We start from the raw sequence: 24,894 nt of genomic DNA, 5'->3' as shown, positions 1-24,894 counted from the left end.
TCTTAGATCCCTCTGTTCTACTGCACTCTTCAATGCCCTACCATTCACCATATATGTCCAATTTTGATTAGTTCTACCAAAATGTAACAACTCACATTTATCTACATTAAACTCCATCTTTCAGCTCACTCTTCTAACTGGCCCAAATCCCTCTGCAAGCTTTGAAACCCTTATTCACTATCCAGAGTTCTGCCTATCTTAGTATCATTCACATACTAATCCAATTTACCACTCCATCATCCAGATCATTAATATATATGACTGAACCCTGAGACACACCAATAGTCACCAGCTTCCAGTCTGACAGTTATCTACCACTACTCTGGCACCTCCCATTCAATCATTGTTGAATCCATCTTACATTCCTAACTAACCTTCCCTGAGGAACCTTATTAAAGGCCTTATATATAACATCCACTGCTTTACCTTCATCAACTTTCTGAGCAGCTTCCTCAAAATATTTGATAAGGTTTGTCAAACATGATCTTCCTCTCACAAATCCATGTTGACTGTACCTAATCAAACCATGCTTATCCAAATATTTATATATATCATATCTTAGAATACTTTCCATTAACTTACTCACCATTGGCGTCAAGCTTACAGGCCTATAATTATTAGATTTACTCCTAGCACCTTTTTTTAAACAATGAAACTACATGAGCTACCCTCCACTCTTCTAGCATCATTCCTGTTACTAATGACATTTTAAGTATCACCGTCAAAACCCTTGCTATTTCTACACTAACCTCCCTCAAGGACCTAGGGAATATCTTGTCATGACCTGGAGATCTTTATTTTCATTAAAAGCATCAGTTCTTCTTTAATCATCATTTCCATAATTTCCCTACTTATTTCCCTTACTTTACACAGATCAGTATCCTTCTCCATAGTGAACACTGAAGAAAGAAATGTTCAGAATCTCCCCCATTTTCTTTGGCTCCACGTATAACCTTCTAGTTCATCCTCCAGGGGACCAATTTTATCCATCACTATCCTTTTGTTCCGCAAATATCTGTAGAAATCCTTTGGATTTATTTTCACCTTACTTGACAAAGCAATCTCATATCTCCTCTTAGCCTTTCTAATTTCTTCCTTAAGATTATTTTTACATTCTTTATATTCCTCTAACACCTCATTTACTTCATGCTGTCTATTCTTTTTGTACATCTCTCTCTTTTTCTGGACCATATTTCCAATATCCTTGAAAACCAAGGCTCCCTAAAACCTTTAACCTTTCCTTTCATCCTAACAGGAACATATTGTCTCTGTATCCCTAAAATTTCACCTTTGAATGCACTCCATTTTCCTTCTACATCCTTCCCATAAAACAATTTATCCCACTCTACACCTTCGAAATCCATTCTCATCTCCTCAAAATTACCCTTTTTCCAATCAAAAATCTCAACCCTATCCAGACCTATCTTTCTCCATAATTATTTTGAAACCAATAGTATTGTGATCATTGGATGCAAAGTACTCACCAACTCACACCACTATCACCTGACATATTTCATTTCCTAATAGCAGATCCAGCATTGCCCCTTCTCCAGTTGGTACCTCTATATTTTGAATTAGAAAACTCTCCTGCACACATTTAACAAACTCCAAACTATCCAGCCCATTTACAGTATGGGCATCTAAGTCAATATGTGGAAAGTTAAGATCTCCCACAATCACAACCCAGTGCTTACTACAAACATCTGCTATTTCCTTACAAATTTGTTCCTCCAGTTCCATCTCTACATTAGGTGGTCTATAATACACTCCCATAAGTGTTGCCATTTCTTTCCCACTCCTCATTTCCACCCATAGTGCTTCTCTAGACGAGCCCTTTAATCTATCCTTCCAAAGCACTGCTGCCATACTCTAGTAAGCAATGCAACACCTCTCCCTTTTGTTCCCCCTATTCTATCACACCTGAAGTAATGAAATTCTGGTATGTTCAGTTGTTAATCACACCCTCGACTAATGGCTACCACATCATAATTTCAAGTGTAAGACACCTCTCATCTTTTACTCCAAAGAGAAAAGCCTCTGCTAACATGACCTCATAAGAGACATTCTCCAATCCAGCAACTTCCTAATAAATTACCCCTGATGTCTCCCCTAAGCTTTCCTTCCTTCATTTTGTACAGATGTCCTCTACTATTTGCTATTCCCGCCCTGGTAAAAAGTTGCTGGCTGTCTACCTTATCTGTGCCTCTCAGAATCTTGTAGACCTCCATTTTGTCATCTCTCGCCCTTCATTGCTCCAAAGAAAAAAGTCCTAGCTCTGCTAGCCTTGCCTCATGATACTTATTTTCCAATCAAAGCAACATTCTAGTAAATCTTCACTGTATTTTCTCCATAGCTTCCACATCCTTCCTATAATGAAGTGACCAGAACTGAACACACCAGAGATTTGTACAGTTGTAACATGACCTCTCAATTCTTGAACTCAATCCCCCGATAATGAAGCCCAGCATCCTATAGGCCTTCTTAAGTATCTCATCAACCTGCGCATCAACCTTAAGAGATGTATGGATTTGGATCCCAAGGTCCCTCTGTTCTTCCACTCTGTTAAGAATCCTGACATTAACAATGTACTCTGCCTTGAAATTTGACTTTCCAAAATGCATCACTTCACATTTATCTGGATTAAGCTCCATTGACCATTTTTCCACCCAACTCTTTATCCTGTCTGTTATGTTGAAACCTACGACAACCTTCTACACTATGTATTTCCTGCTCCAAGACTAAAGCCCAAAAATTGGGTTACGTAGATCTTGGGAGAGAAGGGAATCGGATTTGGGCATTGTAATTGATCAACAATGCTGGTCAAAATTATGCTTAGATAGTATGACACCTCTTATTAATGCAAGATATGGAATGATACATTTCAATTTTTTTTACATCAACTGTATCTGACACCTCAAAAGTTACATAATAGTAAATTGGATATCTCAAATATGTGTTTTAGGTGTGGCATAGATATTGGTACTTTTATACATTCTACCTGGATATGCATATAATTAAGACCTTTTGGATAAATTTGGGGAAAATATTAACAGAAATTATGGGGACAGACTTCCCTCTTGATCTGCAATTGTTCCTTTTGGGGAATTTGGCTGTCATGAATGTTAACTTCCCCAAAAGTAAATCCAAATTTATTAAAATCGCTTTGGCAATAGCCAGGAAATGTATAGCAATAACATCGAAATCTGATTCCCTCTTACATATTGATTGTTGGAAAATGGAAATGCAAAGTTGTATACCCCTGGAGAAAATAACTTGTAACCTTAGAAATGAATATAACATGTTCATAGATACTTTGCAGTCTTCTTTGATTAATTTAAATGCCTGGATAGTTTAGTCTATTTATCAAATATTTTATATTTAATTTTCATCCTTTATTAATAATTGTTCCCCTTTTCCTTTTTCTTCTTGTCCCTTTCTGTCCACTGTTTCTTTTCCTTTCTTTTAAGCTATGGAGGGGTTATGTTTTTTAGAAGATCCAGCGCTTCCTCTTTTTTTTAAACATCAAGTACTTTCACTTGTTCGATTCAGACCTCACTTTGACCAAGGTCCCTATCTCTGATGAACACTGAAGCAGCGTATTCTTTTAGAACCTCCCCAACTTCCTCCGTCTCCAACCTCGTTGTCTCATTTATCCTTAAGAGACCCTGCCTTCACTCTTGTTATATTTCAGTTGTTCGCATATGCAAAGATGAAAACCTTGGGGTTTTCCTGAATCCTAATTGTCATTCCCTTCTTGTGTCCCCTTCTAGCTCTCCTAAGTCCTTTCTTAAGTTCCTTTCTGGCTGCCATATGATTTTCATGAGCCTTTACTGCCTTTCGCTTTCTAAGTCTTCCTCTTTAGCTGCTTCATCTGTTTTGTCAACTACGGTTCCCTTTTCCTATCATCTTTTCCCTGTCTCAGTGGGACAAACATATCCAGAACCCTGCGCAAGTGGCCCCTAAGCATTCTCAACATTTCTTCTGAGCTCTCTCAATTTACTCTCCTTAGTTCTTGCCTAATTCCATCATAGTTAACCCTTCCCCAATTAAACCCTTTACCATTTTGTCTGCTCTCATCATTCTCTATAGCTATGCAAAAGGACAAGGAGTGGTTACTTTCATTGAAATGCTTCCCCGCAGAGAGGTCTGTCACCTGTCCAGGTTCATCACCCAGCACTGGATCCCGGATGGCCTCTCCTCTGGTCATTTGATCCAGATACTATATCTGGAATCCTTCTTGGACACACTTGACAAATTCAGCCCCATCTATCTCCCTTGCAGGAAGGAGATGCTGGTCAATATTTGGGAAGTTGAAGACTCCCATAAAAAACAACCTTGTTATTTGTGCACCATTCCAAAATCTGCCTACTTATCTACTCCTCAGTGTCCCGAGGGCTATTTGAGGGCCGATAGACTACTCCCAATACTGTGATTGCTCCCTTTCTATTTCTGACTTTCACCCACACTGACTCAGTAGACTCTCCCTCCACAGAGACTTCTGTTTCTGCAGCTGTGATACTAGCCCCAATTAGTAATGCTACTCTTCTTCCCTCCATTTTCCTCCCACCTTATCCCTTTTAATGCATCTAAACCCTAGTTCCTGTATCACCCAATCCTGTCCTTGTGTTAGCCAAGTTTCTGACATGGTCACAATATTGTGATTCCACATACTGATCTCTGCTCTAAGTTCACCTCCCTTATTCGGAATATTTCTTACATTGAATAAACACATTTCAAACCCTCCAACGGACTTCATTCATGCTTGCTTCACTACCTGGCCTTCCTCACAAACTCACAAAACATTGCTTCAACCTTTCTACCATCTGCCTTATTCTCATGTTCTGGTTCCCATTCCCCTGTCCAACTAATTTAAAACCTCCCCAACAGATCTAGGAAATCTGCATGCCAGGATATTGGTTTCCCCCTACAGTTCAGGTGCATCCCGTCCTTTTTGTACAGGTCATCATACTTTCCCCAGAAGAGATAATAATGATTCACAAATCTGAACCCCTGCTACCTGTATCAACTTTTCAACCACGCATTTATCTGCTACAACTTCCTATTCCTGCCCTCACTGGTGCTTGGCAAAGGCAACAATTCAGAGATTACAACCCATGAGGCTCTGTTTTTTAAAAAAAATCCTTCCTCACATACTATATTCCCTCTTCAAGACCTCATTCCCTTTTTCTTTCTATGTCATTAATACCATTGTGGACTAAGACATCTGGCTGCTCACCCTACTGCTTGAGATTGCTGTGGACTTGATCTGAGACATCCCTGACCTTGGACCTGGGAGGCAACATACCATCCAGGAGTCTCAATCTTGTTTACAGAACCTCTTATCTGTACCCCTAACAATTGAATCCCCAATCACTATTGCTCTCCTCTTTTCCCCCTTCCCTTCTGAACCAAAGGGCCAGACACCTGACCACTGTGACTTGTCCCTGGTAGATCATTCCCCCACCCCAGCATTATCTAAAGCAGTATACTTATTGTTGAGATGAAGGGCTACATGGGTGCTCTACACTGACTGCCTATTTGTCTTCCCTATCGTAATAGTCACCCAGTTACCTACCTCTTGGGTGTAGCTATCTCCTTATAGCTGGATAATCTGCTAAAATATAAAAGTTTTAAAGTGAAGGAGTATCTATATATTAGTCTTTCCCAATCTTGAGTAATAGAAACTTTATTTGGAAAATAAAAACAAAAGTTTGAATGGAACAGATATTTATTTTATTTATTTTTCTAGAGCATCATTGAAACAGCTGACTTGAACACAAAACAGATGGAGCAGCAAATATCACAGTTAGAAAATAAAGTGTGTGAAGTGAGTATCTTGAGGAAGGTGTAATGTTAATGATGATTTCACAAATAACCAAGAATAAATTTTACATCTAAGTACTTCAACACAACTTTATACTGTAAAGGCCACTTGAAAGAACATCTGTTGCATATAGTCATGAATGATTTGGAATGGAGCACACTGATTAAGTATGTAAATAAATAATATATTCCATTATTTTGTGTGACATTTTTACAGAAAATATCTAGTCCTAGGTATCCATGATTCTATTTATTCTCGCTGCTAGACTACTTGATACTTCCAGTGGGATATAATTTCAAGTATTTCTTAGGAGCTCTTTTGCAATCTATGGGCTGTGACTTTAGAGATGTTGTGGAGCTCCTCAAGAACAACTAAACTTGGAAATCAATCTATTATTTGCAGATTTTTGAAATCCTGGTGACAATGTGGTGAAATATATAATGTTTTTTCAACAAAGGAACGTTTGCATTGATAGCCATCAGATGCAATATAGCAAGGTTTGTATTTTCAAAACTTGCTCATTTGCAAAATTTTCCAAATTTTGTTGTATTACTTCATCGAAGTTATTTATTTCAGACTTTGTCTGAATTGATTTTGTACAACAAGAGCACAGTGTAGTATACTGTGCATAACAAAGTCTTTTCTTTCTTTTGGCTTGGCTTCGCGGACGAAGATTTATGGAGGGGTAATGTCCACGTCAGCTGCAGGCTCGTTTGTGGCCGACAAGTCCGATGCGGGACAGGCAGACACGGTTGCAGCGGTTGCAAGGGAAAATTGGTGGGTTGGGGTTGAGTGTTGGGTTTTTCCTCCTTTGTCTTTTGTCAGTGAGGTGGGCTCTGCGGTCTTCTTCAAAGGAGGTTGCCGAACTGTGAGGCGCCAAGATGCACGGTTGGAGGCGATATCAGCCCACTGGCGGTGGTCAGTGTGGCAGGCACCAAGAGATTTCTTTAAGCAGTCCTTGTACCTCTTCTTTGGTGCACCTCTGTCTCGGTGGCCAGTGGAGAGCTCGCCATATAACACGATCTTGGGAAGGCCATGGTCCTCCATTCTGGAGACGTGACCTACCCAGCGCAGTTGGATCTTCAGCAGCGTGGATTCGATGCTGTCGGCCTCTGCCATCTCGAGTACTTCGATGTTGGTGATGAAGTCGCTCCAATGAATGTTGAGGACGGAGCGGAGACATCGCTGGTGGAAGCGTTCTAGGAGCCGTAGGTGATGCCGGTAGAGGACCCATGATTCGGAGCCGAACAGGAGTGTGGGTATGACAACGGCTCTGTATACGCTAATCTTTGTGAGGTTTTTCATTTGGTTGTTTTTCCAGACTCTTTTGTGTAGTCTTCCAAAGGCGCTATTTGCCTTGACGAGTCTGTTGTCTATCTCGTTGTCGATCCTTGCATCCGATGAAATAGTGCAGCCGAGGTAGGTAAACTGGTTGACTGTTTTGAGTTTTGTGTGCCCGATGGAGATGTGGGGAGGGCTGGTAGTCATGTTGGGGAGCTGGCTGATGGAGGACCTCAGTTTTCTTCAGGCTGACTTCCAGGCCAAACATTTTGGCAGTTTCCGCAAAACAGGATGTCAAGCGCTGAAGAGCTGGCTCTGAATGGGCATCTAAAGCGGCATCGTCTGCAAAGAGTAGTTCGCGGACAAGTTGCTCTTGTGTCTTGGTGTGAGCTTGCAGGTGCCTCAGATTGAAGAGACTGCCATCCGTGTGGTACTGGATGTAAACAGCGTCTTCATTGTTGAGGTCTTTCATGGCTTGTTTCAGCATCATGCTGAAGAAGATTGAAAGGAGGGTTGGTGCGAGAACGCAGCCTTGCTTCACGCCATTGTTAATGGAGAAGGGTTCAGAGAGTATACTGTGAGGATGTAATTTCAAATTAAAATATCAACTGGAGTGCATTGCATTGTAAAAGAATAATAGATTGATATTTTAATCATATTAGTAAAGACTTGTGTCATTTAATATTGTCCTAGATGTCATTTCAAAAATATCAAAATGATCAGGCATATAATTGTAGTGTCCAGGATTGTGGCAGTGCCAGCATAGGGTATGTTCTCCTCTATACATGGTACTTAGTGGTCTTTCCCAACCATTCCTTACTTGGGGTCCCGGATTTATCACTGGCCCCATGGCCTGTGGGACTATCTGTTGGGCCGCTAGTTTAATCCCTATTTGTTCTATGGCTCTCATCAATTTATCGGTTGTCTTGTCCACTCCCTTCTGGGATGCACTTTTTGACTTAGCCTGCTCTGATTGACGATGTCGTTTGAGTGCATGTGTCAGGTGTCTTTTCCACAAGTCTTCTGAGATCGTCTCTAATCCCACAATGTCCCTTAATTTTGCTTGAACCGGACCAGGTCGTCCGTTTATTGTCCCATTACGAAAATTAGCATTTCCCAGGGGGCTGTGGTCGGGTCTTTCTCCAGTCCCTGTCTCCCATAAGTCCCCTGCTTGAGAGAGGTACTCGTGTGCAGTCTCCCCTTCTTTTAGTTGGAGGGTTACCAAGGCGTCCAAACTATAGGGTGTAGGGAATGTTTCTCTAAGTGCTTCCCAAAATCTATTTCGAAGTGGGTCAAATTCTATTTCATCCCCCAATTTACTGCTTCTAAGGATTCTCTCTATTTGCTTCAGGGCCCCTTCTGCCTTCATTTTTATCATGATAGTTCTGACATCTGCGAGTGCTAATTGTTCTTGACAGGTTTCTCGCTCAAAACAAGAAATCCATGGACCAGCCCCATTACTCAATGGAGGAAGTTTTTTCATTTGACTCTCTAAGTCCATTCGTGACCAGGGTACATATTTTTGATTTCCCCGCCCCGTGATCAGCAATGGGCATTGATATCTCAATTTTGGGGATTTCTGTTCCTTTTTTACTCTTGGAATACATCTATTTATTCCACCCTGTTCAGACACCTCTTCGTCACTACTGTCACTGTCCCCGTCAGGTTCTGATGTCTCAGAGTCAAAGGTATATCGTTCACGCTCGTCTCTAAGATAATTTTTTCGGTCATAGTCTAGTGGTTTCACGTCTTTCTCTTTCGTCCTAACTATGTCCAGGCGGGCATGTCTACTCTTCTTCCTCCCGAGTTCTCTTGTGCTACTTCCCTCCCATGGTTGCGTTGTGCTGAAATATGTGTGTGGGCTCAGTGGTCAAAGGCCTCACTTGAGGCCACTGGCAGCTTGTTTCCGGGAACCAGGTATTAGGTCCAGAGTTCATGAGGGCAATGATAATGAGCAGTGTGGCCAAAGGAGTTCGAGCACTAAGAGCTTCCCAATTACTCAAGGGTTTGGAACCAGGGGCAGAGAAAAATGATTAGATGCTTTAGGCATGGATTCATTGTTGGACTGGACAGAAGGTTATGTGGCTGCTGAGATTACAGGGGTGCAAAAGACAGTAGCACCTATGGAGACTGTCTCTGAATGGACTCTCTTTTGCATCCCTTTCTTGTATTGATAGTGACACCAGACTAGTAGGAAACAGATTTTTCTGAACATGGCAATAAATGGAATCTAGATACAGTTAGTGCTGCCAATGCTGGAAAATGGCAGCTCTTGCTCTCGTGTCTCTCTCATCACCTGTCAAGAGTGATCAACTGCTGTATCTCTGTTTGCTACACAATAATCCCCAGCCTAGAAACCACAGAATATGCTCAGTGGCCAGTCAATCACTGTTGAGATTATAAATTTGTAAAAATATGTACATTGGAGATAACCATGAAGCTAAGCAAAAAGACAGGGAAATGTCAATTTCCATTGTATGCAACAAGAATTGATGAGAGGGGCCTTGAAATCCAGAAGATCTGTTACTGTGGAAACAGCTGCTTGTCTCCAGCGATCATCATGCCAGCCAAGGTATAATGCTGAGCAGCCGCAGCATGCCCCATGATGAATTGTGTTGATGCCTCATAGACATCATTGTTTGAAATATTAATCATTTACTATTTTATGCCTTTGGCTTCATCTTGCTTTGTGAGAGTCCTTAACTTCCTGAGAACTATGGAGAGATTCCTAATGGTACAAAATTTCTCAGAAAAATCCAGGCCAACCTCTTATTTGGATCAAAGTTCTTTGTGCCTTATGAATGCCTTGTTTTATTTTTAAAACATTGAGTTGTTTATAAAAGCAAATAGTTGTTCTGGTGTATTTTTTTTAACAGCTTGAGAAGGAATGCTTTACCTTCAAGAAGAAAGCAGCAACACAAATGGAAGAAATAACAGCACTTGAAGAGAAGAGCAAGTTGCAGTCACAAAAACTCTTGCAGACAAATGATGATGCTTCTCATCTGAAGACACAGCTTAGTTCAGTTCGGTAAGTGTTAATTTTGGAATGTAAAATTCTTATATTGGCTCAAAATCGTCATTTCTGGAATCCCGATTTATTACAACAAATTAATAAAAGCCAAACATAAAAGTGAGACAAATGATCATTTTGAAGATTTTTGTGATATTATCCATTACCACATAATTACATTCTTTGTTGATGAATTGGCCAAACAAACCTGCCACAAGCTTAATTACATATTGGGGACTCAACAGCTGTTTAAAAAGGATGTGCCCAACAAATCAACAGGCTCAAAAACAAATTTGGCAGGAAGGGTCTGTTTGCCCGTTGTCACTATTTGATTTTCCTGTTTAGTATCCAGTTCCAACCTTGCATTTAAACCTTAAACTCAGTGCCATCCATTTTGTCATCTGCTGAAGATGCATGGTTTCAGCTACAATGCATGTTGTCTGTGCTTGAAAGCTTATTTGTTCTTGTACGTAGTCAATTTCTTCAGAATTATTTACACAAATGCCTTCCTTTCTCTTTACAACTCTCTGCTTGTACAGCACCTTTCCGAATAACTTCCTCAGCAGCATGGAAGTTTTATCACATTTTTTTAATGTTGCTGCTCCTTCAGAATAAGATGCAACCAAAAGAACAGATGGATGGTATGGCAGATAAGGAAATTAAAGGCCTCGTGTTATACTGAATTTTTGTGGGAGGAAAATTTTTTAAAGTGAAGCTAATGAGCCTGAACAAACAAAAAAGGACATTTGGATGGTGGGAATAACTCCAACATATAATGGATACAGAAGGAACAGAAAAAAAATCAAGTGTGAGCATGCCAAGGAAGGTGTTTACTACAGGGTTCCTAAAGAGAATATAAAAACAGAGGGGAAAAAATTTCATCCTTGTCGCTAAAGAAAAAAATGTAAATCATGAGCAAACTTTCATGTTTCAACAGGAAGGTTTGCAGATGTTGTGATTGAAGTGCAATACACAAAAGTGCTCGTGAAATTCAGCAGGTCACACAGCACCTAGGAAACAAAGGGATATAACCAATATTTTGGGCCTGCGACCTTTGTCAAGGTATGAGTACAAAGCAGGCAGGCACCTGAATAAAAAACTGGGAGGAGAGGAGAAGAGGGAAGAAAGTGCAGCAGGAGGTACACAGGCCAACAGGCAAGAGATCGTGGGTGGATATGGTGGGAGAGCAGTAGACAAAAAGGTGAAGTGACGGGGGAGGGAAACTGGAAGAAAGGAAACAGGAATAGAGAGAGACGAGAGAATGGGCTTAATGTAAACTGGAGATCTCAATGTTAATGCCACCTGCATGGAGTCAGGGCCAACCAGAAGACGTTAACAACCCTCCCAACTGGCTGCCCTGACTCTCTATTATCTTTATCCCTCCCTCTCCCTTTTCTTCCCTCTCCCTTTTCTTCCCCCTCCCTTTTCTACCCCCTCCCTTTTCTTCCCCCTCCCTTTTCTTCCCACTCCCTTTTCTTCCCCCTCCCTTTTCTTCCCCCTCCCTTTTCTTCCCCCTCCCTTTTCTTCCCCCTCCCTTTTCTTCCCCCTCCCTTTTCTTCCCCCTCCCTTTTCTTCCCCCTCCCTTTTCTTCCCCTCCCTTTTCTTCCCCCTCCCTTCCCCCTCCCTTTTCTTCCCCCTCCCTTTTCTTCCCCCTCCCTTTTCTTACCCCTCCCTATTCTTCCCCCTCCCTTTTCTTCCCCCTCCCTTTCCTTCCCCCCCTTTTCTACCCCCTTCCCCTCCCTCCCTTTTACCCCATTTCCCCTTTCCCCACTCCCCCTTTCATCCCCTTTTACCCTTTCCCCTCCCCTTTTACCCTTTCCCCCTCCCTTTTACCCTTTCCCCTTCCACTTTCCTCACTCCCCCTTCCCTCATCCCCTTCCCCCTCCCCTGCTTTCCCCCTCCCCTCCCCACTGCTTTCCCCCTCCCCACTTTTCCCCTCCCCTCCCCACTGCTTTCCCACTACCCTTTCCTCCCCTACCCCTTGCTTTCCCCCTCCCCTTCCCTCCCCCCTCCCCTTCCCACCCCCTTGCTTTCCCCCTCCCCTCCCCCTTGTTTTCCCCCTTCCCTCCCCCTCCCCCCTCCCCTTCCCTCCCCCTCCCCTTCCCTCCCCACTCCCCTTCCCTCCCCCCTCCCCTTCCCTCCCCCTTGCTTTCCCCCTCCCCTCCCCCTTGTTTTCCCCCTCCCCTCCCTTCCCCTTGCTTTTCCCCTCCCCCTTGCTTTCCCCCTTCCTCTCGCTTTTCCCCCTCCCCTTGCTTTCCCCTCCCCTCCCCTTGCTTTCCCCTCCCCTCCCCTTGCTTTCCCCTCCCCTCCCCTTGCTTTCCCCTCCCCTCCCCTTGCTTTCCCCCTCCCCCTCCCCCTTGCATTCCCCCTCCCCCACCCCTCACCCTCCCCCCTCCCCCTCCCCTCCCCCTCCCCTCCCCCACCCCTCCCCTCCCCCACCTCTCCCCCTCCCCCACCCCTCCCCTCTCCTCCCCCATCCCTCCCCTCTCCTCCTCCCCCTCCCCTCCCCTCTCCTCCTCCCCCACCCCTCTCCCCTCCCCCACCCCTCTCCTCTCCCCCACCTCTCCACTCTCCCCCCACCCCTCCCCTCTCCCCCCACCCCTCCCCTCTCCCCCCACCCCTCCCCTCTCCACCCTCCCCCACCTCTCCCCCCTCCCCACCTCTCCCCCCCACCCCTCCCCCGCACCCACCCCTCCCCTCCGCTTTCCCCCTCCCCTCCGCTTTCCCCCTCCCCTCCGCTTTCTCCCTCCACTCCGCTTTCTCCCTCCACTCCGCTTTCCCCCTCCCCTCCGCTTTCCCCCTCCCCTCCGCTTTCCCCCTCCCCTCCGCTTTCCCCCCTCCCCTCCGCTTTCCCCCCTCCCCTCCGCTTTCCCCCCTCCCCTCCGCTTTCCCCCCTCCCCTCCGCTTTCCCCCCTCCCCTCCGCTTTCCCCCCTCCCCTCCGCTTTCCCCCCTCCCCTCCGCTTTCCCCCTCCCCTCCGCTTTCCCCCCTCCCCTCCGCTTTCCCCCTCCCCTCCGTTTTCCCCCCTCCCCTCCGCTTTCCCCTCTCCCCTCCGCTTTCCCCTCTCCCCTCCGCTTTCCCCTCTCCCCTCCGCTTTCCCCCCTCCCCTCCGCTTTCCCCCCTCCCCTCCGCTTTCCCCCCTCCCCTCCGCTTTCCCCCCTCCCCTCCGCTTTCCCCCCTCCCCTCCCCTTTCCCCCCTCCCCTCCGCTTTCCCCCCTCCCCTCCGCTTTCCCCCCTCCCCTCCGCTTTCCCCCCTCCCCTCCGCTTTCTCCCCTCCCCTCCGCTTTCCCCCCTCCCCTCCGCTTTCCCCCCTCTCCTCCGCTTTCCCCCCTCCCCTCCGCTTTCCCCCCTCCCCTCCGCTTTCCCCCCTCCCCTCCGCTTTCCCACCTCCCCTCTGCTTTCCCCCTCCCCTCCGCTTTCCCCCCCTCCCCTCCGCTTTCCCCCCTCCCCTCCGCTTTCCCCCCTCCCCTCCGCTTTCCCCCCTCCCCTCCGCTTTCCCCCCTCCCCTCCGCTTTCCCCCTCCCCTCCGCTTTCCCCCCTCTCCTCTGCTTTCCCCCCTCTCCTCTGCTTTCCCCCCTCCCCTCTGCTTTCCCCCCTCCCCTCTGCTTTCCCCCCTCCCCTCTGCTTTCCCCCCTCCCCTCCGCTTTTCCCCCTCCCCTCCCCCTCTGCTTTTCCCCCCTCCCCCTCCGCTTTCCCCCCTCCCCTCCCCTCCCCTCCGCTTTCCCCCCTCTCCTCCGCTTTCCCCCCTCTCCTCCGCTTTCCCCCCTCTCCTCTGCTTTCCCCCCTCTCCTCTGCTTTCCCCCCTCCCCTCCGCTTTTCCCCCTCCCCTCCCCCTCCGCTTTTCCCCCTCCCCTCCCCCTCCGCTTTTCTCCCTCCCCTCCGCTTTTCCCCCTCCCCTCCCCCTCCGCTTTTCCCCTCCCCTCCCCTCCCCCTCCGCTTTTCCCCCCACCCCTCCCCCTCCGCTTTTCCCCCCACCCCTCCCCCTCCGCTTTTCCCCCCACCCCTCCCCCTCTGCTTTCCCCCTCTCCTCTGCTTTCCCCCCTCTCCTCCGCTTTCCCCCCTCCCCTCCGCTTTCCCCCCTCCCCTCTGCTTTCCCCCCTCCCCTCTGCTTTCCCACCTCCCCTCCGCTTTCCCCCCTCCCCTCCGCTTTCCCCCCTCCCCTCCGCTTTCCCCCCTCCCCTCCGCTTTCCCCCTCCCCTCCGCTTTCCCCCCTCTCCTCTGCTTTCCCTCTCCCCTCTGCTTTCCCCCCTCCCCTCCCCCTCCGCTTTCCCCCTCCCCTCCCCCTCCGCTTTTCCCCCCCTCCCCCTCCGCTTTTCCCCCTCCCCTCCCCCTCCGCTTTTCCCCCCTCCCCTCCCCCTCCGCTTTCCCCCCTCCCCTCCCCCTCCGCTTTCCCCCCTCCCCTCCCCTTCCGCTTTACCCCCCTCCCCTCCCCTCCCCCTCCACTTTTACCCCTTCCCCCCCCTCTCGCCTGCTTTCCCCCCTTCTCCTCCCACTCTTTTTTTATGTTTCTCTTCAGACTATCCTTAATTGGTGCAAAATAATTTAATTAATCAGAAGCAGGCATTTAAAAGCTTTTGAAATTAGATACCAATTAAACGTGGTTCAGGGTTTCATGTCCATTTTAATTGTTTATATTCCTCATTAAATCAGTTCAGATGTGGTTTCCATTTTCTTGACCCAGGGATAGTCACCTGCTCTATCTCTCAAATGCTATTAAAGCTATTGAGATTGGTGACAAACCATTCTGTTTCTATAAATCTGAGTCACAGATGGCAAGCGTTCTGGTGCACATAATAGAGTATGTATACGCCATCTGGCACGTCTGCATGCAATAGCGCTGTGAACAATTTAAATTAATCACAATACTGACAAGCTATAAATATCAATAAAGAAAAATGAATATCAAAAATTTTAGAAAATAGAATGCAGCCTATCTCTGTCACACTGCTGACTGAACCTTTGTACTGATTGCTGAAGAATGTTAGTAAATGTGATTTTGAATGTATGTATATTTTGAGTCATAATTATCCATACTATTTGTCCAGAAATAGTGAGACAGATACTATTAATTCCTGTTTCCCCTCATGTTCCAAAGATGTACAGGGTCAGTAGGTTAATTTGTCACATGGGTGTATTTTGGTGATGTGGGCTGGAAGGACCTGTTGCCGTGCTGTATTTCCAAATTACAATGATAAAAACATAATCACAGAACTATACTGCAGATAAATCAAAAAGAAGTAGTGGTATGGATTAGAGAGATTCATAGAGTGGGGACTAGATGGCCATTAATGGGACAAATAGATGGAGGATGGACAGCAAGCCAGTGTTTGAGGAATGGGATTCATTGACTGCTTCTGTCCTGGATCATTTGGTGAAACCTTCATCTTTACTTTTATTACCTTGTTACTTTCTTGTGCGCCCAGGTAGCTTCCTTTCTTTTGGTCTCTTTGAACTTGTTCATTGAAAACTCACAGCTTGATAACCATAACACTGCCATTGACCCTGCCTTTTTCTATCATCTCTTCCATTCCCAACCCTTTAAAATATAAGAAAATCTGCTTTTTGCTTATCCTATATATTAATCTGCTTTTTGCTTATTCTAGTCAAAGAAGGTTCCAGAATTTCCTTCTTAAACCTCATTTGTTTCTCTGACCATTCTCTCAAACTTTGTACATTTTTCTGATTTCTTTTCTCTTTATTACACACTTAAATGCATTATTTTTCACATTTTTAAACTATGTGAAAATAGTTGCACTTATCTTACAGATGTACTCTGCTCCGAACTTATGGCTGGACATCTCCAAAAATTTTGAAACCAACAGCTTTTGATTTGACTCCCGATAAATTAGTAAATTTTTTGGGGAAATAAAGATCTTACTGATGTACAGTGAAAGTAGGGCAGATAATGGACCAGACTCTGAACATTAGAGAACATCATGCCAATCCCAAAGACCCATTCTTGCACAGAATTTTGTGCATTTAAAGAACAATGTATGATTTTCACTAAATGCTGTCCAAGTCATCAATAATAAATATTTCATTGTAAATATAATCTTAGTGTTTTCATTTAATAATGTAATGCTTTATTGTGTGGAAGGATTGCTTTTGGTATTTTATTGTCACTTCCCTGGTTGTAGCAAATAGATGGACTGCTGCTATAAAAACTCCTTGTTCCAGGGCATTTGGGAAAATACAGTGGAAAGAAGGACAAGAATTGTTAATCATTTAGTGAAAAGGAATTGCCACTTTTTCATGGATTGGTTCTTTTATTGCCTGTGGGTTTTGCACAGGATGTTCTCCCAAATACAAAGGCAAAAACTTCAACACAAATAATGTTTCATTGATAAATGATCAACAAATGATTCTCACTAATGAATAAATACCCCATTATTGTTAATTCTTCAGGTTGCAGAATGAACACCTGGAGAAATCCTGTGCAGATGTGCAACATCGATTGGCAATGAAATCCAAGGAGTTAAAAGCATTTCAAGATCGGGTGGCCAGACATGAGGAAAGACTAGGTAAAAAGTGAAAAGAACCTATTGAGGCATATTAGTTAAACATTCAAGCCACTTCTGCACAAGCTAGATTTCTGCCTTCAATTAGTAAAATCCCATTTTCTGCAATATATCTATCAGCTTCATTTTATATTCATTTGAAACCTACCCTCCTTTATCTCTCATCTTGAGATCTATTTTTAATTTTGCATTTGTGACTTGGGCACGCTTCTATGATCAATGTGGAGGGCCAACAGTCTCAGCTCATAGACAAGTTCCACACTGTACTTGGGCATTAGTGTACTTTTCTATCAGTCAGTTTGAGGGATTTCTCACCTGTATGTGTTTTAGGTAAGGGCAGGCAGAATTTCAGGGTCTCTGTCCATTTGAAAGCAGAGAAAGCATTCCAAGCTGAAGAATTAAGTTCAGGTTTTATTTTTTGAGTTACAATTTAACAGCTTCGACAAATGTTTCAGCCAGAATCCATGGTTTAACCAACCATCAAATCATGTCTGTAGGTCCTACAAATGATTCCTTTTGTGGCCAGAGTTTTATGTTTGGGCCTGGTGGATAAGGAATTGGAAAGTTCAGGCAGCGCATTGCTTCAAAGAAGTTCTAAGATATTGTATTATGGGGGACCATTGCTTAGAAATATATTTTTCTCTCTGAATTATTGACCTGAATCATTAACTTTTTCTCTCCAAAGATGTTGCAGGACCTGCTGAGTATTCCAGCATTTTTCTGTTGTCATTTGATAACTAGCATTAACACAATTGTCCTTTGATCAATCCTGCATTTTATTGCTTAGGTGAATTCAGTCGGCAGAACTCAGCTCAACAAGAGGAAGTACGCTTATTAAAAAGTACAATATCTGCTCTGGACCAAGAAAAGGATTGCCTGCAGGAAGCTGTAGATGATAAAACTGAAAAAATTGCAACCTTAGAAGATAATCTTACCAACAGGGTAAATGTGTATTTTATTATTAAACAAATCTTGTTTTGGAACAAATTTCATTAAACATTATAACAACTGACTTATGCCACTCTCATTGCTGAAATTAAAATTTCATAATATCATGTTCTTAAAAAAATTGTCAGCCAGGCTAAATTGTTGAATTCCAGCTGTACCTCCTTTGTGATTGAAGATGTCTAGCTTTCCATTTAAGTTTTATGGGTTTTAAAGTAGATAATGAGCCCTGTGTTGGAATCACCAACCAGCAGGGCATGAGGTGGGTAATGCTGGTGGATGGTTTGTGAGATGTGAGACTCCATCTTCCACTTGTGCAGGGTTCTGTATGGCCTTGAGGTTCTTAACATCATCTCAAATGATTCTTCTCCACTTTGAATGTTTATGGCCCTGAGTTAGAGGAGCACAATAGAACAGAGGGATCTGGGAATACAGATACATAATTCCATGAAAGTGGCATCAAAGGTGGATAGGGTTATAAAGAGAGATTTTGGCATATTGGCCTCAAAGTATTGAGTAAAGGAGTTGGGATGTTATGGTAAAGTTGTATAAGACATTGTTGAGGCCAAATTTGGGGTTTGTGTGCAGTTTTGGTCACAGCAAAGATATCGATGCGGAAAAATCTTGAAACATACTTTAAACATCTGAAATAGAATTCATATTGAGAGAGGAATTAAAAATTATCAATGACCTAAAATGTTGTTAAAACAAAATCAACTTCTTCCTTTTACTTTGAATGATTCTTTATTTAATAATTGGGATAGTAAAGGTTTACAGAGAATAAAAGATTGTTTCTTAGGATCTTTTTTCTTTTGATCAATTAAAAGATAAATACAATGTACATAATATTACAATTTTTGCATATTATCAATTAAAAATGTTTTTGAAAAAGAGACTGGGATCAGATTTGAGATCCCTAAACAAAGTAAATTTAAAGATATAATAACAGATCCATTTGTTAAGAAATTTATTACTAATATGTATATAAAATTACAAGAGACTCTAAAAAAAAGATTTATATAAATCAAAAATCTGATGGGAGAAAGATTTAAATATATAAATTCAGGAGGGAGATTTGGTCAAAATTATGTTATTAAAGTGTTACAAATACAATAATCGTTAGATATCAAATGGTTCAATATAATTTTCTTCATCAATTGTGTGATACTCCGTATAAGTTAAATGGACTTAATCCTAATTATTCAAGTAAGTGTTTTCGATGTGCGCAAGAAATAGGGACTATTTTTGCATTCATTGTGGTCTTGTGAAAAAGTGGAAAGATTTTGGAATGAACTGAGTTTATTATTAAGGCAAATTATGAAGATAAAGATACCAAAGGATCCAAGAATATTTTTACTTGGAGATATTCATGAAAAGGATATAAAATTGAAATTGAACAAATACCAAGAAATATTTTTAAGTATTGTAATAGCAACTGCAAAGAAATGTATAGCGATATCATGGAAAGATGATAGAGAAGTGTTATTAAGTAGATGGCATAATGAGATGCGAAATTGTATACCTTTGGAAAAAATTAAGTATCGTTTAAGGAATCGAGTTGAAATTTTTTATGATATTTAGAAACAATATATGGATTTTATGGATAATTTTCCATCCACTTTTTCTATTTCATCCACTCCTCTTGATTAGTAATTTTTAATAACAATTAATAATTGTATATTCTAATATTATTGTATATTAAATGGTATTTGTTTCTTTTCTTAATTTTGGGTGGGAGGGGGATGGGGAGAAAAATATAAAAGTACTTTTTTTTGTATAATTGGCTTTGGATATTTGATTAATGTTTTATTCATTTCTTTCCTGCAATGATGCAAACAATTAAATAATATTTTTTTTAAAAAGGAAAGATATTCATAAGATAGAAAGAATGCAGACAAGATTTACTAGGATGTTGCCTGGACTTCAGGAACTGAGTTACAGGGAAAGGTTAAACAGGTTAGGACTTCATTCCCTGGAGCATAGAAAATGAGGGGAGATTTGATAGGTATTTAAAATTATGAGGGGGATAGTCAGAGTAAATGTAGATAGGCTTTTTCCACTGAGGGTAGGTGAGCTACAAACCAAAGAACATGGGTTAAAATTGAAAGGGGAGAAGTTTAGAGGAAACTTATTCACACAGAGAGTGGTGGATGATGGAATAAGCTGCCACCTGAGGTGGGACTCAATTTTAACGTTTAAGAAGAATTTGAACTGGTACATGGATGGGAGAGGTAAGAAGGGCTATGGACTTGGTGCGGGACAGTGATACTAGGCAAAGAAAATGGTTCAGCACGAGCAGCATGGATAAGGATATATCTGGTCCTTGGGTTGCGATTCTAAATTTGAGAAAGGCTCATTTTGAGGAAATGAAAAATTATTCTGAAAGCATAATTGGGAAAGGTTATTTTCTTGGTAAGTGGGTGGCCTTCATAGGTGAAATTTTAAGAGTACGGAGTTTGTATGTTCCTCACAAGATTAAAGACAAGGTTAATAGGCATAGGGAACCTTGGCTTTCAAGGGATATTGGGGATCTTGTTGAGAAATGTATAGCAGGTATATGCATCAAGGAGAAAATGAGAAACTTGAGTGTAGAAATGCAAGATAAAATGAGAAAGAAATCAGGATGGCTAAAAGAAGACATGAAGTTGCTTTGGCAGACAAAGTGATGGAAATCCTCAGGGCTTCTACAGGTGTATTAAGAGCAAAAGGATGGTAAGGGACAAAATTGGTCCTCTTGAATATCAAAGTGGTCGGTTATTTATGGAGCCAAGAAATGAGGGAGATCTTAATTTTTTTTTTGTTCATCTGTATTTACTCAGGAAACAGGCAGAGTCTAGAGAAGTGAGGCTGCAATGCAGTGAGGCTATGGAACCTATACAGATTAAAAAAGAGGTGCTTGCTGTCTGAAGGCAAATGAGGATTAATAAATGCTCAAGGCCTGACAAGATATTCGCTTGGTTCCTTGAGGGTGGCTGGTGTAAAAATTGCAGGGGCCCTGTCAGATATATTAAATATCCAGTGATCATTGGGGGATCAGAGGTGGAGAGGGAGATCAGATTTAAATTCCTGAGAATCACTATATTGGTGGACCTTTCCTGGACCCAACACACTAATGTCATTGTCAAGAAAGCAAGTCAGTGTCTCTGCTTCTTCAGGAATTTGAGAAGGTTTGCTATGAGATTGAAAACCTTGGCAAACTTACTCAGAAATGTAGAGGAAAGTGCGCTGACTGGCTGGACACAGCTCAGTACATCACAAGCAAAACTCTCCCCAAGAAAATCTACATGGAAAACTGCTGTCGGAGAGCAGCAGCAATCAACAAGGATTCACACCACCCAGGATATACCCTGTTCTTACTGGTGCCATCGGGAATGAGATAGAGATGCCACAAGATTCATACTACCAGGTTCAAGAGCAGTTGCTCCCCCTTCATCGTCAGAGTTCTAAACAACAAACTCAATCAGAGACTCATTTTAAAGACTTACTTTGCATATTATTATTATTGAACTTATTATTCTATGTTACACAATCAGTTTGTTTACATTTCTCTCTTTTGTATATGTACCTTTTCATGAGTACAGTTATTTGCACTACCAGTGAGTAGAATTTCTGCCTGGCCTACAGGAAAAAGAATCTGAGTTGCATATGATGTTATGTATGTACTCCTACAATTTGAACTTTGAATATGTCATTAGCATCAGGCGAGGTGCCGGAGGATTGGAGGATATCTCATGCTATTGCATTGTTTAAAAGAGGTTTTTAAAAATAATCCTGGAATCCAGTGAGCCTGATGTTAGTAGTGGGCAATTTATTAGAAGGTGTTCTAAAAGGTCGGATGTACAAGGATTTGGATAATTAGGGATGGTCAACGCGGTTTTGAGCATGCTAGATCATGTTTATTGAATCTGAGAGTTTTTCAATGAGGTTACCTGGGAAGATGATGAAGGAAAGGCTGTGGATGTTGTCTACATGGACTTGCTAAGGCCTTTGACAAGGTTCCATATGGAAGGTTAGTCAGGAAGGTTCATTTGCTCAGTGTTTATGGTGAGGTATCCAACTGCACGAAAACCAACAAGGTCAGGTCAGATACAGCAATGAGCTCTCTGAACCCTTCTCCATTAACAATGGCGTGAAGCAAGGCTGCGTTCTCGCACCAACCCTCCTTTCAATCTTCTTCAGCATGATGATGAACCAAGCCATGAAAGACCTCAACAATGAAGACGCTGTTTACATCTGGTACCGCACGGATGGCAGTCTCTTCAATCTGAGGCGCCTGCAAGCTCACACCAAGACACAAGAGAAACTTGTCCGTGAACTACTCTTTGCAGACGATGCCGTTTTAGTTGCCCATTTAGAGCCAGCTCTTCAGCGCTTGACGTCCTGTTTTGCGGAAACTGCCAAAATGTTTGGCCTGGAAGTTAGCCTGAAGAAAACTGAGGTCCTCCATCAGCCAGCTCCCCACCATGACTACCAGCCCCCCCACATCTCCATCGGGCACACAAAATTCAAAACGGTCAACCAGTTTACCTATCTCGGCTGCACCATTTCATCGGATACAAGGATCGACAACGAGATAGACAACAGACTCGCCAAGGCAAATAGCGCCTTTGGAAGACTACACAAAAGAGTCTGGAAAAACAACCAACTGAAAAACCTCACAAAGATAAGCGTATACAGAGCCGTTGTCATACCCACACTCCTGTTCGGCTCCGAATCATGGGTCCTCTCTACCGGCATCACCTACGGCTCCTAGAACGCTTCCACCAGCGTTGTCTCCGCTCCATCCAAAGAAGAGGTACAAGGACTGCCTAAAGAAATCTCTTGGTGCCTGCCACATTGACCACTGCCAGAGGGCTGATGTCGCCTCAAACCGTGCATCTTGGCGCCTCAAAGTTCGGCGGGCAGCAACCTCCTTTGAAGAAGACCTCAGAGCCCACCTCACTGACAAAAGACGAAGGAGGAAAAACCCAACACCCAACCCCAACCAACCAATTTTCCCCTGCAACCGCTGCAACCGTGTCTGCCTGTCCCGTATCAGACTTGTCAGCCACAAACGAGCCTGCAGCTGACGTGGACATTTACCCCCTCCATAAATCTTCGTCCGCGAAGCCAAGCCAAAGATAGTGAGGTAATATATTGGATTAGACATTGACTTTACAAGAGAAGGACAAACCAAGGAGACATACACAATAAAGGATAAGGCACTGAGGAGTGTGATAGAACAGAGAGATCTGGGAATACAGATACATAATTGACTGAAAATCACTTCACATGTAGATAGGGTCATAAAGAGAGTTTTTGGCTCATTGCCCTTCATAAATCAAAGTATTGAATATAGGATGTTGATTAAGACATCAGTCAACGTCTGAATTGTTGACATGTATAAGAAGTTGTGAGATCAAATTTGGAGTGTTTTGTGCAGTTTTGGTCACCTAACTCCAAGTAGAATTTCAATTAAATTGTAAGAGTGCAGTGGAGATATGGAAGAACATTGCCAGGGTTTGAAGAATTGAGTAAAAGCACTGAAATGATGGTGAAACTCAGCAGGTCTTGTAATATCCATAGAAGGTAAAGATATAACTGATGTTTTAGGCCTGAGTATAAAGCAAGCTTATTCCTTGATTAAAGGGCTGGGAAGAAAGGGTGGGGGTGGGGAGGGTTGGGTTCAGACCAACAGACAAAAGGTGTTAATTGGTTATGGATAGCAGCACAGGAGAGAGGAAAGGTGAGAATTGATTGGTGGTGGGGAATGTTGGGTCTGTAAATGCAAAGCTGGGGAAAAGGAGACAGGGTAAAGGAAAAGAAGTGAGACACCAGAAGGAAAGGAGACATGGGATAGATGTGGTGGCGGGGGGCTAACGGAAACTAGAGAAGATGATGACAATGCCCTCCAGTTGGACAATGCCCAGACGGAATATGTGTTGTTCCTCCAATATGCGGGTACTCTCAGTCTAGCAGTGTTTGAGACCATGGACAGGCACATTGGCAAGGGAATGGGATGGGAATTGAAGAAGTGATTTACAAAGAATTGTTAAACAGGTTAGGACTTTATTCCTTGGTTTGCAGAAGAATGAAGAGAGATTTGATAGAGGTATACAAAATTATACTGGTGGATATAAGTAGAGAATATGCAAGCAGTCTTTTTTTTCACTGAGGTTAGGAGAAATTAAAGAAAACAAGATATGGGTGAAAGGGGGAAATTTAAAGGGAACATTAGATGGTATTTCTTCACAGTGAAAGTGGTGGGAGAGTGGGATGAGTTGCCAGCTGTATCAGCAAATATAGGCTCAATTTTGACATTTAAGAAAAATTTGGACAAGTACATGAGATGTGAAGAGTCATAGATATGGTGCAGGAGAGTGAGACAAGGCAGAATAATAGTTCAACACAGTATAGAAGGGTCAAAGCGACTGTTTCTGTGTTGTGGTGTTCTATCATTCTAATCTTCGTTTCGCCTGTTGATTTCTTCCATGACAGTTTGGAATAGAGTGTCTGTTTCAGAAGATGGTTTCAAGCAGGGCAAACTGGGAATAACCAGAGACCTTAATCCTAGGGATTTTGACCTGGGAGAAGACATTTGACATTGGCTCATTTATCCAGTATCCTGCTGCTACATTTTCTTACATCACAGTTGTAACTACACTGAACTTCAACGTGAATCCTTGAACAGGTAGAATCTAAAATAGAAGGACCTATTCAGTGCATCCTTGATTAAAGATCCTTTTTCTAATAATGAATGTTTACTCTGTGATGCATATCAAGACAGTTGTGTGGCTTGAATTATTCTGCAAAGTATACAATTCACTTTTGATTAAAGAGAGACTTGCAGTCAAAACCGATTGAAATTAAATCCTGATTGAATAGACAAGCAAATTAAATGTTGATTTGAAGTATTAATGCACAATGTTAAATCACTTTACATGCTGACTGGCCATTTATGAGAAAGCAAATTAGCAGTTAATTAACCAAATTAAAATTCTTGCAAAGTAACTTGTGCTGCAGAGGAGAAATGTAATTTGAATATTATTCCAGTAAGTGTGACACAGCAGTTGCAATTTCGCTGGCTCTCCACTCAGCTCTGGATCAACTCGAAAACAGTAATTCATACATACGGCTGCTCTTCATGGACTACAGCTCGGCCTTCAAAACCATTATTCCCTCAGTGCTGGTCAAAAAGCTACAAACTCTAGGCTGCTGTACCCCGCCCCCCCCCCCCCCACCACCGAAACTGCATCCTTGACTTTCTCATCTGAAGACCACAGTCAGTACGAATTGGAAACAACATCTCCTCCTCACTGATTATCAACACAGGTGCTC

The 24,894-nt window shown here is 43.1% G+C and overlaps 1 protein-coding gene across 10 annotated transcripts in view; it reads left to right on the top strand.

Moving 5' to 3' along the window:
- Positions 1-24,894, top strand: part of cep135 (centrosomal protein 135) — a 166,309-nt gene that overhangs the window by 101,343 nt on the left and 40,072 nt on the right. For all 10 annotated transcript variants that reach the window (XM_069924624.1, XM_069924623.1, XM_069924619.1 and 7 more), the window contains 4 exons: positions 5,750-5,827; positions 9,982-10,133; positions 16,520-16,635; positions 17,420-17,574. In XM_069924624.1, the coding sequence (XP_069780725.1) occupies positions 5,750-5,827; positions 9,982-10,133; positions 16,520-16,635; positions 17,420-17,574 (501 nt within the window). The remainder of the gene's footprint in view (positions 1-5,749; positions 5,828-9,981; positions 10,134-16,519; positions 16,636-17,419; positions 17,575-24,894) is intronic.

This window comes from Narcine bancroftii, chromosome 3, assembly GCF_036971445.1.
Source record: "Narcine bancroftii isolate sNarBan1 chromosome 3, sNarBan1.hap1, whole genome shotgun sequence".
Lineage (NCBI taxonomy): Eukaryota > Metazoa > Chordata > Chondrichthyes > Torpediniformes > Narcinidae > Narcine > Narcine bancroftii.
This window is presented reverse-complemented; position numbering and strand designations above follow the sequence as displayed.